We start from the raw sequence: 14937 nt of genomic DNA, 5'->3' as shown, positions 1-14937 counted from the left end.
GGATCAGCAGTTTCATTTATTTGATTTTCAACATTAATTCTTGACTCTTCATCAGTAGTGACAGAAAGGTGCATTTGATCTTCTTTGGATTCATTTTTTTTGTTCTCACTCACTTCAACAACAACATTTATTTCATTAACTTTCTTTGAAAGGATGTCATCTTTCTCTTGTAGTAGCTCTATGCCTCCTATTGATGGATCGATTTCTAGAACAGTAGGTAAAGATTTCTTCTACCTCCGGACTTGAGGTTTGGCATTTACTGAGTTATTAGACTGAGTACAACTCTTTTCATTGTGGCCAAAGGTTTTGCAATAGTTACATCGTGCTGGCATCCAAGGCACTTCCACCAAAATTGAGACCTTTTTCCCCTTTTTAAGTTCAACTTCTACATATTTGGGAATAGTATCTTTGGCTCCTACTTCAATACATATCTTAGCATGCTAGAGATGAGTTTTTGATGCTGTTACAGAATCCATAGAGAGCGGGGTACCAATAGCACTTGCTATGTAGCTAAGGCCTAAGAGAGAGTAAAGCTCTGAAGGAACGTTAAAAAGATGAACCCAGATTGGCAAGAATGAAAGATCAAAGCTTAATTTTTGAAGATTTGGTTCCCATTTTCGTAGAATTAAAGGCATGTTCAAGACATGCCAGGGGCCGTTTTCTAGGACCTAGTTCCTAGCACTTTCAGAAGGGAAAGAAAAAACATATAAATTATTTCCAGCAGTGCTTACCTGGACTCGAGCTCCCGCAAGAGATTTCCTCCATAATCCATCAACCAACCTTTGCATTGAGGAAAAGCTCGGTGCAACACCCAGGAATTGTCCCACAAGCGAAAGATTCCACTCATTAATTCCAGCATCAAGCACCTCTTGTGGAGGTTGGACCGTTATGATTCCTTCGCTAACCCTAGGAGGGTGAAATTCCAGATCGTGGCCTGCTGTGCACCCAAATAGCTGCCTCCAATCCATAGAGAAATTGCTTCAAATATAGAGAGGGATCGAGAACAGACAGGGCGGAGGTAGAACGCTGAAGACAGAAGGGAAGAACGTCGGGACATGACGGAGAAACCAAATTCCGTTAGCCCTGCTAACGTGCACCCAGAAAAACTCTTATCCTGCGTCAGAGAAGCTCTTAGCCTCTTTAAGATTTCTCCTATCATCAAGTGCAAATGTTGCTTAAATATGAAAGTTTTAGATAATGTTCGACGAGAAGTCATGTTAGGGAAAAAAATTAATGCATCCAGATATGCTGCTTAATCAACTGCTAGACAATTAAATGCACCGTGGAATCGTTGATTGTAGAACCTCTAGAATTGGCTTAAGAGAAGAAGAAAAATCAAGGTTTCAACTTATACATTCTCGAGTTTGTCAAAAAAATTATTCGGATAAAATAATAAAATATATCATCTAAACATATGAAAAGTAGAAAAAATAATATTTATTATAATGTTAAAAGAATAGTTATTTTGATTACATTACCTTGGAAGATGTATATATAAATTCCTGATCTGGGAATACTGATGTAGACTATTTCTAAAGCTGTTCGCTGTAAAGTTGACGTTGTCTTTTTAGTCCAAGTTCTGAGAACCCTGGATTGGACTGGTTCAATCAAAGGTTTCAAATTTTGACTTTGCGGGAGAGAGTGTGTCACGGGCCGCCTTCTGGAAGTCGTAAGATCCCAAGGAAATTGCAGTCGCGTCCAAATTTTCCAAGGCCAAGCTTAAAGAAACGTAGGACTGATTTGAATTTTCATATTTTAATATAATTATCTATATTTAATTTATTGACCATTCATTTAAATTTTTAATATTATAAAGATTCAATGCGAGATTAACTCTTTTAATTCAATTTGTTTTAATCAAAATTTCATAATGCAAACCTTAAATATTATTTGAGACTAAATTTTTCGTCATGTTCATTAACATGATAAATAAAACAGATTGCGTTAAAAAATTAATGTTGATACTTTTATATAACTTATAACGTAATTTTATTACTCGTCTTACTAAATCAACTAATAACTTATTATTTAGAATTTAAATTAACAATTTATCAAATATAACATGATCGATCAATGTGCAATTAAGAAGTGATAAGTACGAGGATTCGATTTTTATAATTGTATATAATTATATAAGTGGGGCATGCATAGCCAATCAGTATAATCTGTGAATTCAGCTGAATTTCAGTAGACGAAGAAGCAATGTGCTGCTCTATCACATATTTATTAAATTAAAATAGTTTTAATAAAATACACTTGGTTGTATGACTAGATATCTATATATATATATATATATATATAAATTTCTAACTAATAAACTTGTAATGTATTTCAAAATAAAATTTTATTTGTTCGAAAAAATTAAAAATTTTCAGTTAATTAAAAACCAAAATCAACGACTTTATTTAGGTAAAAAAATACAAAAACTTATTTAAATAGGTTAAAAGCTTTTTTATTAAATAAATTTTAAAAAAATAGATGAAATGAATATCTTTAAATAAATAAAGTTTGAGTGATTAAATATTAACATCAGTTAAATTAAAAAGATTTTTATACCAAAATGTTTACCGATTAATCAAGCTTTGCCGCATTTTCTTATTTGGATACTCATCTTTATTAGTATTCGGAACCTTGAAGCATGATATTCGGCAGCCTCTGGCCCACACAAGACGCTTTAATCGACTAAACAACCACTGCCTGATCACATCTCATAATCAGGCTTCAGGCCAATCTTACAAGTTCGTAGGCCCGCAAAATAAACCCGAATACCTTCTATTTGTTTTGTTCTTAGATAGATTTCATTTATTGGAAATTCGTTTTCCTTGGATATGTTTTGCTTTAAATAAGCTGAACACATGTATTTTTTTAATAATACGAGTGATTATAAAATAATATATGTATTTATAATTATTTATAGTTATTGACAACATATATATATATATATATTATACAAACGTATTTATTTGAATTATAAACTTTTAAAATAAATTACATTGTTTTGCTACTGCGACCACGGAATGCATGTATTTAATATCACATGCATACTGATAGGATAAATGGTACTCAATGGACCAATGTCAACATTCAGTTGGGGACTAATGGACCTTTTTGTTGGCACGTTGACATTGACCTTTAATTTATTGGCACTTATATTATTATTGAATTTATTGGTGTAAGAATTTTCACTCTTAAGAAGTTAACGATTTCAAGCACAAGGTTAGAATATTTTGATACGTGTGAATAATATAATTCTATTGGAGTAAAAATAAGAAGTGGGGTGGGTCAAGCAAGATGGTGGCATATTCAGCAAGTTTTGCTCCACTTTCAAATATTGAATAATAATGAGTGATTGCTTTGAATTGTTTGGGATTGGGATATAATGGTGATGGAGGTGGAAATCAAGTTTCTTCCATTCTTCATCTTTAACCCATTTAATTAATTCATTGACAATGATTTCAACATACATAAAATATACGAAATTTGAGAATTTTATTCATATATAATGTTTTAATTAGTAATATTTGTATGAAACAAAATATTAATACATCTTCAAAACAATAACACTAGCTAAACATTATAAGGATGATTATTGTAACACCCCAACCCGTACCCGATCCGGATACGAGTCTGAGATGTCACATTAACTTTTAAAACCTTTATTCTTATAAAATATCAGAACATTTGAACTCTTTTAAAGAAAATACGATCATATATTGTTGAATTGTGTTTGTTATAAAATTTTGAGGAAAAAACATATTTATAAACAGTAAAATATGGTATGAACAGTAACGTATGAACATTAATAAACAGTAATGTGAACAATATTATGAACAGTGGCCAAAATGTTAAAATTTTCCAGATTGTCAGAGGGAAACCGATTCCCCTGCTACAACGAATCGATACCCTGCTACAGTATTGCTACAGTACTTCCGTAAAATATGTATAAATTCATAAAAATCTAAGGTTTCATCCGTATAAAATTTTCATTTACATATACACATTTAAAACATTAGAAAATTCAATCATATGATTTTACAAAACCGATTAAAACATATCGGATTCAAATCTTTGTTTACATGCCAACCCCTATAAGTATTACAAAATACATACTATTAACTTCTTTTCTGATATGATCTTTGGAAAGGAGAAACTGACCTGTCTTGCATAACTTTTATCAATCTTCCTCTTCTCGAAACCTACGTGTGAAACAATCACACGCTAAGTCATAGACTTAGTGAGGCATATAAAACATGTAATAAAACTATAGAACATTTCATATAATAAAATGCATACATATACCATCATCATCATACTCTCTATTTATCATATGACTTTGTACTTATCATTTCTGTATATCGTATAACACACATAACATCATACAATTCATGTAACATATTTCATATCGCCATAAGCATACACATCATAGGTATTGTATTTGTTATTGTCTCTTTATTAGCCCATGTACATTACTGAGAACTTAAGGTATTTGAGTACATTGAGTTTGTGCACAAATGTTGTCACCACAGCTCATATAAATTGCACCGAAGTGCCACGTAGAATTTGTCCCGAAGGACCGCGTAGAATTGCACCGAAGTGCCACGTAGAAATGCACCGTAGTGCCATTTAAGATTTGTCCCTAAGGACCACATATAAATTCCTTAAGAATCATATACATATACCAAGGATCAAGTAGGTGTCTCAAAAGACCTCATACATGTTCCAAAGAATACACATATGTCCCGAAGGACCACGTAAAATTATCCCGAAGGACCACGTAGACCCTCGACTCTTGGCATGCCAACTATACCTCTAGATCTCATGACACATAACATGGGCATTATTTTTCATATTTAACACTTATTCATATCGACACATAGTTCACTTAGACGTAGAACATTTTCATATGATTCATGTTCACATGTCACATAGCTTATACCTTGTTCTTATGTCTTCTCATAGACATATATTCTTTCTCACGTAGTCACATAGATCCATATCATATAACATATATTACATGTGCATGTAATCATATAAATCGTATCATATAACTTATATTATTTCTCATGTGTTCATGTAAATATGCATGTCCTATTTTGTTCATATATGTTTATATATACATCATATAATCCTTTCCTATAGTTCATATTTTATTTTCACATATGGCATATCACATAAATCACATAGCACATATCAGTTCATATAATCAAGTATACATACATTTCATGTCATTCACATCCTTATAACCAATACTCCATACACTATAACTATTGGAAATAGACTTATCAAAAGTCCAATTCCTTATAATCCTATAAACTAAAATGCACTCATAAGAATCATATCAATCATATAACATTTTAGGAGTCACTTCTTACTATAGTAACTCCGTCACTGGCTCATCGCAAGCCAATGTTTTTCGATAGCATAAGTACAATTAAATTGCACTCAACTTAGCATTGCTTTGATTCAATCCTAATCCTTTGATTATTCCAGAACTTGTTTATGATCAATATCTACATAAATATAACATTTCAAAGTAACTATCAGAAGCCTAAACCTTAAACTTGATGTTAATAACTTAAGCCGGTTCAATGAACCAAAATTCCATTTTTCATTTAGGGGGAATCGATACCCCCCAGGGGGGAATCTGTTCCCCCTGCACATACTGGAATTTTTGTTCAAGAGGGGGTATCGATACCCCTTCATAGGGTACCGATTCCCTATGCCTAGAAATTGTATTTTAAGCCCAAAAAACATCAATTCTTCACTCAATTCTTATATTTTAAACCCCTATCATGTCATTAAACCCAACCACCATTACTTAAACCAATTTATATCCATGAAAACCATCTTTAACCTCAAAATCCTATCCCTCATATGTAATTCAAGAATCATACTCAAATTTCAATATGTTTTAAATACAATTCTAACACTTCATATTCCTTAATTATCATGATGACAAGTCAAATTTAACTTCAAATTCAACTTATCAACTCTTTTCCATAAATTCAATTAAAAACCCATTTTCTTTAATCTCTTATAACTTCTTCATCTTTTGATTATAAGACAACTTAAGCTCTCCTTAAGCTTAGTTATCATCTAATGATCAAAACCCAACTTAAAATTCAGCTAATAATCAAAAATTAAGAAATCTTACCTTTGCTCTCTTGCTCACGATGGAGAAGAAGAAATGAAGAAGAAGAAGATAACTTCCCCATTTCCCTACGTGATTCATTCATATATAGGAAAAAATATATTTCCTATCAAATGACCATTTTGCCCTCTCATTCTTTTAATAATTACTAATAACCCTTCAAGAATTATTTTTAAATAAGTCATTGAACTATTCAACTTTTCCACTTTAATCATCAAATTCTAAAATTTTATAATTTAGTCACTAGCCCGTAATTTGAGATGTTACAATTATACTTAAATTAATAGATTTATTCCATACATATATTTTTTCACCCTCTAAGTAATATAATTTATATAAAATAAAGCTACATGTAAGATGAAAATATTTTTATTTTTATTTTTAAAAGAGTTAATTGCATTATATGTCCCTTAACTATGACCTTCATTTTAAATCGGTCCTTAAACTTTTGAATATTATAATTTTATCCTCAAACTATAATACTCATTCTAAATTACTCATTATACTTTTGAACATTTTGATTTCATTCTCAAACTATGACTCTCATTCTAAATTGGTTCCAAACTTTTAAATGTTCCAATTTCATCCAAATATGTAATTACTTTTAACCATAGTTTAACCTAAACTTTAATTTTTTTCAAACATGTAATATTATAGATTGGCCTAATGGTTTTATTAACATGGAATGTGATTCATATATACATAAATTTGGGATTAAATTAAAATGTTAAAAAAGTTTAGGAACCAATTTAAAAAGAATGATATAATCGGGGATGAAACTAAAATGTTCAATAGTTTGAAGACAAATTTAGATTGATAGTCATAGTTTATGGATAAAATTAAAATATTTAGAAGTTTAGGGATCAATTTTAAAAAATATAATTTGAGAACCTATGATACAATTTACTCTTTGAAAAAATAATAAAGTCAATGTGATAGGAATAAAATACATTAATATTCATAGATTATTGAATTTTATTCAATATATATTCGTCGTTTCTTAGCAGGCACTCGGTGAAATTAATCTTGTTTATAAATAAACGTGGAAAATAAAGCGACACATAAAAAGTCAAAAGCTGAGACGCGCATTGTACTCGGAAATGGGCGTTGACAAATGAGTTTATGATTGTCAATAACGAGTTGCCAGATTACAGTGGACAGTTGCTTGTATCAATCCTCTGTGCTTGATCCAACGGTGAAGGTGGCACTGTTTCGAAGGACTATTTGAGGAGCGTTTTTCATGTAGGATCAGCATGTTTTCAGAATCTGATCGGTTAGCGAACTGGTCATATTATCTGTTCACGGGTTAAATCGGTTAAATCAGTTTGATCGGTCGGAAGAACCGGACAACATCATAATTATTTTAAAAATTAAATAAAAATACCAAAAATATTTAATAAAAAATAATTTTTTATATCACAAGTCATATTTAAAGTAAGTCATAACATATATAAATTAAAAACCATAAAATCAAGTAAAACAAAATGATTCAAATTAACTACAACATAATATTTAAGGTAAAATATATTAAATAATAAATATAATTATATAACTATAATAAAAAAATTGGGGCTAAAAAAATCACAACAAAATGATATTGTTTGGTTTATTTATTTTTTAAATGCAATCCCACATGGCTAAGAAACATAGAAGAGCATCCCAACTAACTTCTATAAATAATAGAGGTAATTTGACATTTAAAATCATGGAGCCTTTTGGTGAGCATAGAGTGAACTATTATTTCACTTCAATCAAGCTCGAATTTTAGGCTTTAATCGAGCTTCTAATTTTTTTTTGAGTTCGAGCCTTTTCGAGTTCAAGTTTCAATATTATATTTTCGAGATCGAGTTGAACTTGATAATTTTTAGCTCGTGAGTTTGAGTCGAGCTTACTTTTAAAGTTTTCAAATTCGAGTCGAGCTTAGCAATACTCGAGTTCGAATCGTCTTATTTAACAAACGACGTCGTTTGATTTAATTTAAAAAAAAAATTGGTGGTTCAACCGGTTCACAGTCCGGTTTGAATGGTTCACGGTAGCGGTTCGAACGGTCCGGTCCGATTCAATAATAGTAGTTTAACCGGATTATAATGAACCGGACCAAATAGTAATTTCTGGTTGAACCGGTTAAATCGAACGATTCGATCCAATTTCCAAAATACTGTGTAAGAGGTAGTCGCACTTTGACATTTCGAAACCATGTTGAATTTATACACCTCTTTCAGTTTTTTCACATTCATCTTTTATGTTCAAACTCTTCATTGGCGCGTGTTGTTAACACTTTAATGTAAGCCTTATTGCTTTACTCGTTTTCTTTTTTTCTTGTAAAGTTGCAATCAATTAATTAATCTACATAATCAATGTTGATAAAGAATTTAAAAATGAAACGATACAACTAGTACATTTTTATGAAATAAATAATTATATATATTTTACATAGAGCCATCTCAGACTGGCTATAAAACGAAAGTATATATTCTATTATTTTAAACAATTAATTTAATATTATATTGATAAATATTAGAAAAATAATTAAATTAGGAGCCTAAAATATAAAAGCAAAAAATTGATTGAAAAAATTAGGGGCCTCAATTATAAAGGTAAAAATGATAATTAAAAAAACCAGGAGCTTCGATTATAAAGGAAAAAAGTTTGAAAAAAATTAAGGTCATAAATTATAAATTTAAAAAGTGATATTAAAAAAACTAGGAGATTCAATTATAAAAGTAAAAGTAGGATTGAGAAAATTAGAGGTCTCAATTATAAAGGTAAAAAAGTGAAACTAAAAAAATTAGGGCTTCAATTATAAAGTTAGAAAGTGAGATTGAAAAAAACTAGGGGTATCAAATATAAAGGTAAAAAGTTAGGATTGAAAAAATTCAACACATCAATTATAAAGGTAAACAATGAGATTAAAAAAATTAGGGGCTTCAATTATAAATGTAGAAGGCGAGATTGAAAAAATAAAGGGCCTCAACTATAAAGGTAAAAAGTGATATTAAAAAAGTTGGGGTCTCAATTATAAATATAAAAAGTAAGATTAAAAAAACTAGGAGCATCAATTATAAAGGTAAAAAGTGAGATTACAGAAATTAGAAACCTCAATTATAAAGAGAAAAAATTAAATTAAAAAATTAAATATATCAATTATAAAAATAAAATATATGATTTAAAAGTTAAGAATTCTATAAAAAAAATAGTGACCCTGAGCAATCATTCACCATATTTCATATAATATCCGACTCTTATTTAACAATTATAATGAAAATAATTATATAATATTTTCTTAATCATTCATATATAGAGAGAGATCAGAGACTATCGTATTTTATAAAAAAAGTATATAAAAAATTATTTCCTAACATCATTATATCACACATCATTTCACACATAAAAAATAAATATTATTTTCTTATAAAAAAGAATAAAATTTTGAATCCCTCTTTAAAACACCTTCGTAATCTATTTTAACTTTCAGTTTAGACTCTAACCAATGATTCTCGTCTTATTTTTCACCATAAATTATCATCATACTTACTATACATCAATAAATTTTAAAAATATTACAACTTTGAAATTTCATCCATTTTATATATGGTAGGTGTTTCCACGCTCTTAAAGATCTTTCGTCCTCAAATGGCCACTTAACGGTGTTTGCTGTTGCCCCTGCCTATTTGTATAAAATGACGTTCATGGCCCCCAATGGACGTTTAATCCCAACTTGATGTATTTGGCTTTAGCCTCCATCTCATTAAATAAATAAATAAATAAAACACCGCTAATATGAACTATGTGAAGACCAATCGAGTTTTTTTTTATATACTAAATCCCGCTTCCTAGTCAACGCTCCCGCCACCGCTCACCTAAAAATAAATAAATAAAAAGTAAAAATGGAACAAAAGAAGTGTGATTTTTCTACCTTGTGAGAAGCCTCCGCTTTCCCTTCACAAAAGTCAACGCCCCTTCATCCTTCATCTCTTCATCATTCCCTGAAATTTTAAAGCAAAAATAACAGCTGAAAAAGTAGAGAAAAAAAGGGAAGAAAGAAAGCATAGATTGTTTCTTTCATACATATTTTTTTCATGTTTTCTTAATTATGGGCGGCAAGTTAAGTGTGTGTTTCACCGGCGGCGGCGAATATGGCGGAGAAAAAGCTCGTCGTAGGAAAGAAATATCCTCGTTATTATCGGATCCTCTCGATGAAGGACTTGGCCACTCTTTCTGCTACGTGAGACCCGAAACGACCCTTCTTTATTCGTCCAAGGTCCATTCCGACGAATCCAGCACTACTTTCGGTACGATCTCCGGAGCCTCCGTTAGCGCCAACACATACACGCCGCTTTCGACTGCGCTGGTGGATCCGTACGTCTCTTACAAAAACAGCTGCTTCGACCGAGCTGCAGCTTTCGAGAGCACTACCTCGTTTTCATCGATCCCGCTGCAACCGATTCCAAAGAATCTGATAAGCTCTTCGGGTCCATTATCGGGTAGCCTCGCTCCGGGTTCGGGTCCTTTAGAAAGAGGATTCATGTCGGGTCCTATTGAGAGAGGGTTCATGTCGGGTCCTCTCGATAATGTTAGTAATCGCGGGATATACTCGGGTCCACTCCATAAAGGTATTTCCGATCAGTTTATTAGAAGCTTTTCTCATGGAACTTTTGCTTTTAAATCCAGATCGAGAAAAGGATCTTTAATTCGGGTCCTCCACAGAGCAATATCAAAAGTTTCCCGCGGCCAAAAGTCCGTTGTCGCTCCAATTAAAGGCGTCGTTTCGGTTAAAGAATCCGAATGGGTAATTGGGCCTGATAAGAACCTGATTAATAACCAAAATGAGAATTTGACGGTCAGTAGTTTGAATCTGAGCAGCGAAGGTAGTTTAGATGATGATAAATTCATGGAAAGTCAAATCCTTCAATGGGCACAGGGGAAAGCTGGTGAGGATCGCGTACACGTCGTCGTTTCAGAGGAACGTGGATGGGTTTTTGTTGGCATTTATGATGGATTCAACGGTCCTGATGCTCCTGATTTCTTGTTATCAAATCTTTACTCTAATGTTCGTAAAGAACTCAAGGGTTTGTTATGGGATGATGGGTTTGAACAAGTCCCTGCATCTTCCCCCGAAGAAGAAAACCAGAGCAGGGAGCCCGAACCGACTAGCCGTTGCTACGGTGATGCTTGTTCCCAGTGTATCGAGAAGGAGAACTACCCCTATGATAAAGAAGTTAATTTCAATTCTAATTTGAGTTCGGAAAAGAAAAAGCTAAAGACGTCGAGGGCAAGGTATAAGGGTGCGGCGAAGAGGTGGGAAGAGAATCAAAGGAAGTGGAAATGCGAATGGGATAGGGAAAGATTAAAACTTGATAGGAAATTAAAGGAGCAATTAAATAGAAACATGTCTGATGGATCAAGATCGATGATTAATCATGGTGATGTGTTGAAAGCTCTGTCTCAGGCTTTGAAGAAAACAGAGGAGTCTTATTTGGATATTGCTGATAAGATGTTAATGGAGAATCCAGAGTTGGCTTTGATGGGTTCTTGTGTGCTTGTCATGTTGATGAAAGGTGAAGATGTTTATGTGATGAATGTCGGGGATAGTAGGGCGGTTTTGGCGCAAAAGCCAGAGCCCGATTACTGGTTGGGGAAGGTTAAACAGGATTTAGAGAGGATTAATGAAGAAACATTGCATGATCTTGAAGGTTTTGATGGAGATAAATTTTGTTCAATTCCTGATTTAACTGCTTTTCAGCTTAGTGTGGATCATAGCACCAATGTGGAAGAGGTAAAATTTCATACACCAGTCTTTTAGTACGAAATGAAATGATTTATATATCCGTATTTGATAATCGATGGATTGAGATTGATGTTCTTAATTTCATTCCAGGAAGTTCAAAGAATAATAAATGAACATCCTGATGATGCTTATGCTGTGATGAATGATCGAGTTAAAGGTTCTTTGAAGGTCACTCGAGCTTTTGGGGCTGGATTTCTCAAACAGGTAACTATTCTTTAGCTTCTTAAGCCATATAGATGAATATGCTCAATTAGGTTTATGTTTGATAAATGAATTTTTTGGGACCACGATCACATGGGAAATATTTGTTAATATTCATAGTTCTGCAAATTCATCAGCAGCTGGTACAGAGAATGTGGCTTATCAGAAAAGAGCCAAATGACATTCTGCAATAAGATGATTAGTAGCATACAAACATAGAAATAGAGATACTTTTCTGTTCCTTTTCTGTGAAATAACGATGAGGGTTGAGATCATTTGCCTGATAAATAGGGATGGTATGATTGGTTTAAATCGAACTACTTCAAATTTGAAGGGATGGATTGGCATTGGCTTTTGGAAATTTGTTTGCATTAGAAAATTCTGTAGCTGACCCTCGTTTCTCTTCGAACTTGTGCAGCCTAAATGGAACAATGCACTTCTAGAGATGTTCAGAATAGATTACAAAGGAACTTCTCCATATATCACTTGTGTGCCATCTCTCCACCACCACAGATTAGGTCCCAAAGACCGATTTTTGGTATTATCTTCTGATGGGCTCTATCAATACTTAACAAACGAGGAGGCCGTATCAGAGGTCGAACTTTTCATCACAATGCAACCTGAAGGAGACCCTGCTCAGCATCTTGTCGAGGAAGTTCTGTTCCGTGCTGCAAAGAAAGCTGGTACCATTTCGAATATCAGTCCTTATCCCTCATCATTGTTCCCCATTATACATTTTTCAATGAAACAAAATTTAACATATTTGATGTTGGTTATTACAGGCGTGGACTTTCACGAGTTACTCGAAATACCTCAAGGGGATAGACGGAGGTACCATGACGATGTATCCATCATAGTTATCTCTTTAGAGGGAAGAATATGGAGATCTTGTGTATAAGTTAGAAAAAAATATATACAGATAGAAGATATAGCAAACCAGCAAAAGAAACTCTGGCGTTTCGTTTTTGCAGTTTTTCCCCCGATCAGCCGTGTAACATAGCAATGAAGTTCATCGAAGGTTCGAGGAACGTAGTTATGAAAATGTAATGGGTGGTGAGGGGGGTGTATAAAGGTGTGTTCATGTTGATTATATAAACTATCATAGAAATTGCAATTTTTTAGTAACAAGTGGCAATAATTCTTTTTGAAGGAAGGGTTTTGTTCGCCCACCATCACTTTCTGTAATTTATTTAATTTAAAAAGCCCGGTGATGTTGGCAAACACTAGTTGGGCTCCTTTTTGCTTCATTCTTTTAGTAAACAAAACAATGTTGGGAATGTGGGATTGTTTCTGAACAAAAATACGCGTCTTTCCACTAGCTTTTTCGCCCCAACTTTTAAGGTTTTAAATGGTAGCTTAGAAGCAATTCTGGAGAATCCAACTGAAGTGATTGAAATTGATCAATCTTCCGGTCAAACTCAAAAGCTGAAAACAGCTGCTTCCTCGACCACGTTGCCTTAGCAGCAAAAGCTGTTAAAAATCTTTCTTACGCCTTTAACCTCTTCGCTTGTTTATTGATTAAAATTGACAGGTTTAAACACAGCCATTAAATACGAGTAGAACTTAAAAGAGGAGGCTATTCCTCTTCAAAAGTTGAAGGAAATGAAAATGGATGTTGCAACCACCTTCTTTGTGATGTGTGTCAATGGACGTTGCAAAATAACAGCCCCGGAGATGAGGTTTACAGGTGACCCTACTTCACTACAAATTCGCCCATATTTCTCGTAACTGCCAACTTCTTTTTGGAATCGGAGAGCAAATGAATACGTCCTCATTTGGGAGTTTCGGTGATAACAGCATCCATTTTTCATTAAATTTTCTGATTGGAGCCTAGCAACCAAAAGGAATGAGTGAGTACAAATTATCTGTTGCACCTTAAGCTATAGAGTTTAAAGGCGAATTCAGCTGAGTGAAAAACAAATTGAGTATGCTTGACAGGAATAGGGAGTACAATTCGAATTATTATTGTAGATATATGTGAATAATTTTTTAGTGGATTTAGATATTACATATTCAGGAAATTTGTAGATTCAAATGTTAGAATTAGTGTCTGATATGGATTTAGAGCATATACATATATATACACTTTTGGATATCTATTTTCATATTCATATTAATTATGTGATACGAATTCAAATATTCAAATCCGATTTTATTTTAAAATAATATTTAAATTTGATTTTAAATTATAAAATAAAAAAATACATTTACTTTAAAAGAAATTTGAATCTCATCTACGACCAAACCAACAAGTGTAAGCAAAACTCGACTCGACTTAAATCGAAAAGTCATTCTTTTTCAATTTCAAAATTTCGAGTTACTCAAAAAACCAAAAATTTGAATGAGTATTTTGATAGATTTACAAATTGGTCCTTGATTTCCTATTCCTTCATTTTTAAGTCAATTTTTTATCAAATTTGAACCACATGCTCCTAAACAATCATAGAATACATATTACTTTCAATTTCACTTTTTGATAATAAATTTTCTATTTTTTCAATTTAGTTCTTCAATATTATATGATTTATGTATTTCTTCAATTCATCCTTTATGTTAAGTGCGTTTTGGATCAAATTTAAACCATATGTTGCCCTACCACTATAGAATATCTATGTAACTTCAATTCCTATTTTCTTCACTAAAAATGTACTCTTTTTTTCCTTTTAATTTAGTCTCTTAACTTTGCAATGTACTCAGTTTAGTCTTTTGACTATAATTGTTTACAAATTCTTTCTTTACATCAATTCTTTGACTCATTTTGTACTTCCAACAATCTTTTATCCTGAAAATACCTTAT

The 14937-nt window shown here is 32.4% G+C and overlaps 1 protein-coding gene across 1 annotated transcript; it reads left to right on the top strand.

Annotated features, from left to right (window-relative positions):
- Positions 1-10019: 10019 nt before the first annotated feature.
- LOC120180248 (probable protein phosphatase 2C 4) lies at positions 10020-13261 on the top strand. Its single transcript, XM_039185624.1, has 4 exons — positions 10020-11927; positions 12030-12143; positions 12559-12823; positions 12923-13261. Exons 1-4 carry the CDS (start codon positions 10245-10247, stop codon positions 13036-13038), a joined length of 2178 nt encoding a protein of 725 aa, XP_039041555.1. The 5' UTR covers positions 10020-10244; the 3' UTR covers positions 13039-13261.
- Positions 13262-14937: the final 1676 nt, after the last annotated feature.

This window comes from Hibiscus syriacus, unplaced genomic scaffold (genome assembly GCF_006381635.1).
Source record: "Hibiscus syriacus cultivar Baekdansim isolate YM2019G1 unplaced genomic scaffold, ASM638163v2 tig00112491_pilon, whole genome shotgun sequence".
Classification (NCBI taxonomy): Eukaryota; Viridiplantae; Streptophyta; class Magnoliopsida; order Malvales; family Malvaceae; genus Hibiscus; species Hibiscus syriacus.
Note: the sequence above shows the minus strand (reverse complement) of the source record. Positions and strands in the feature narration are given on the sequence as shown.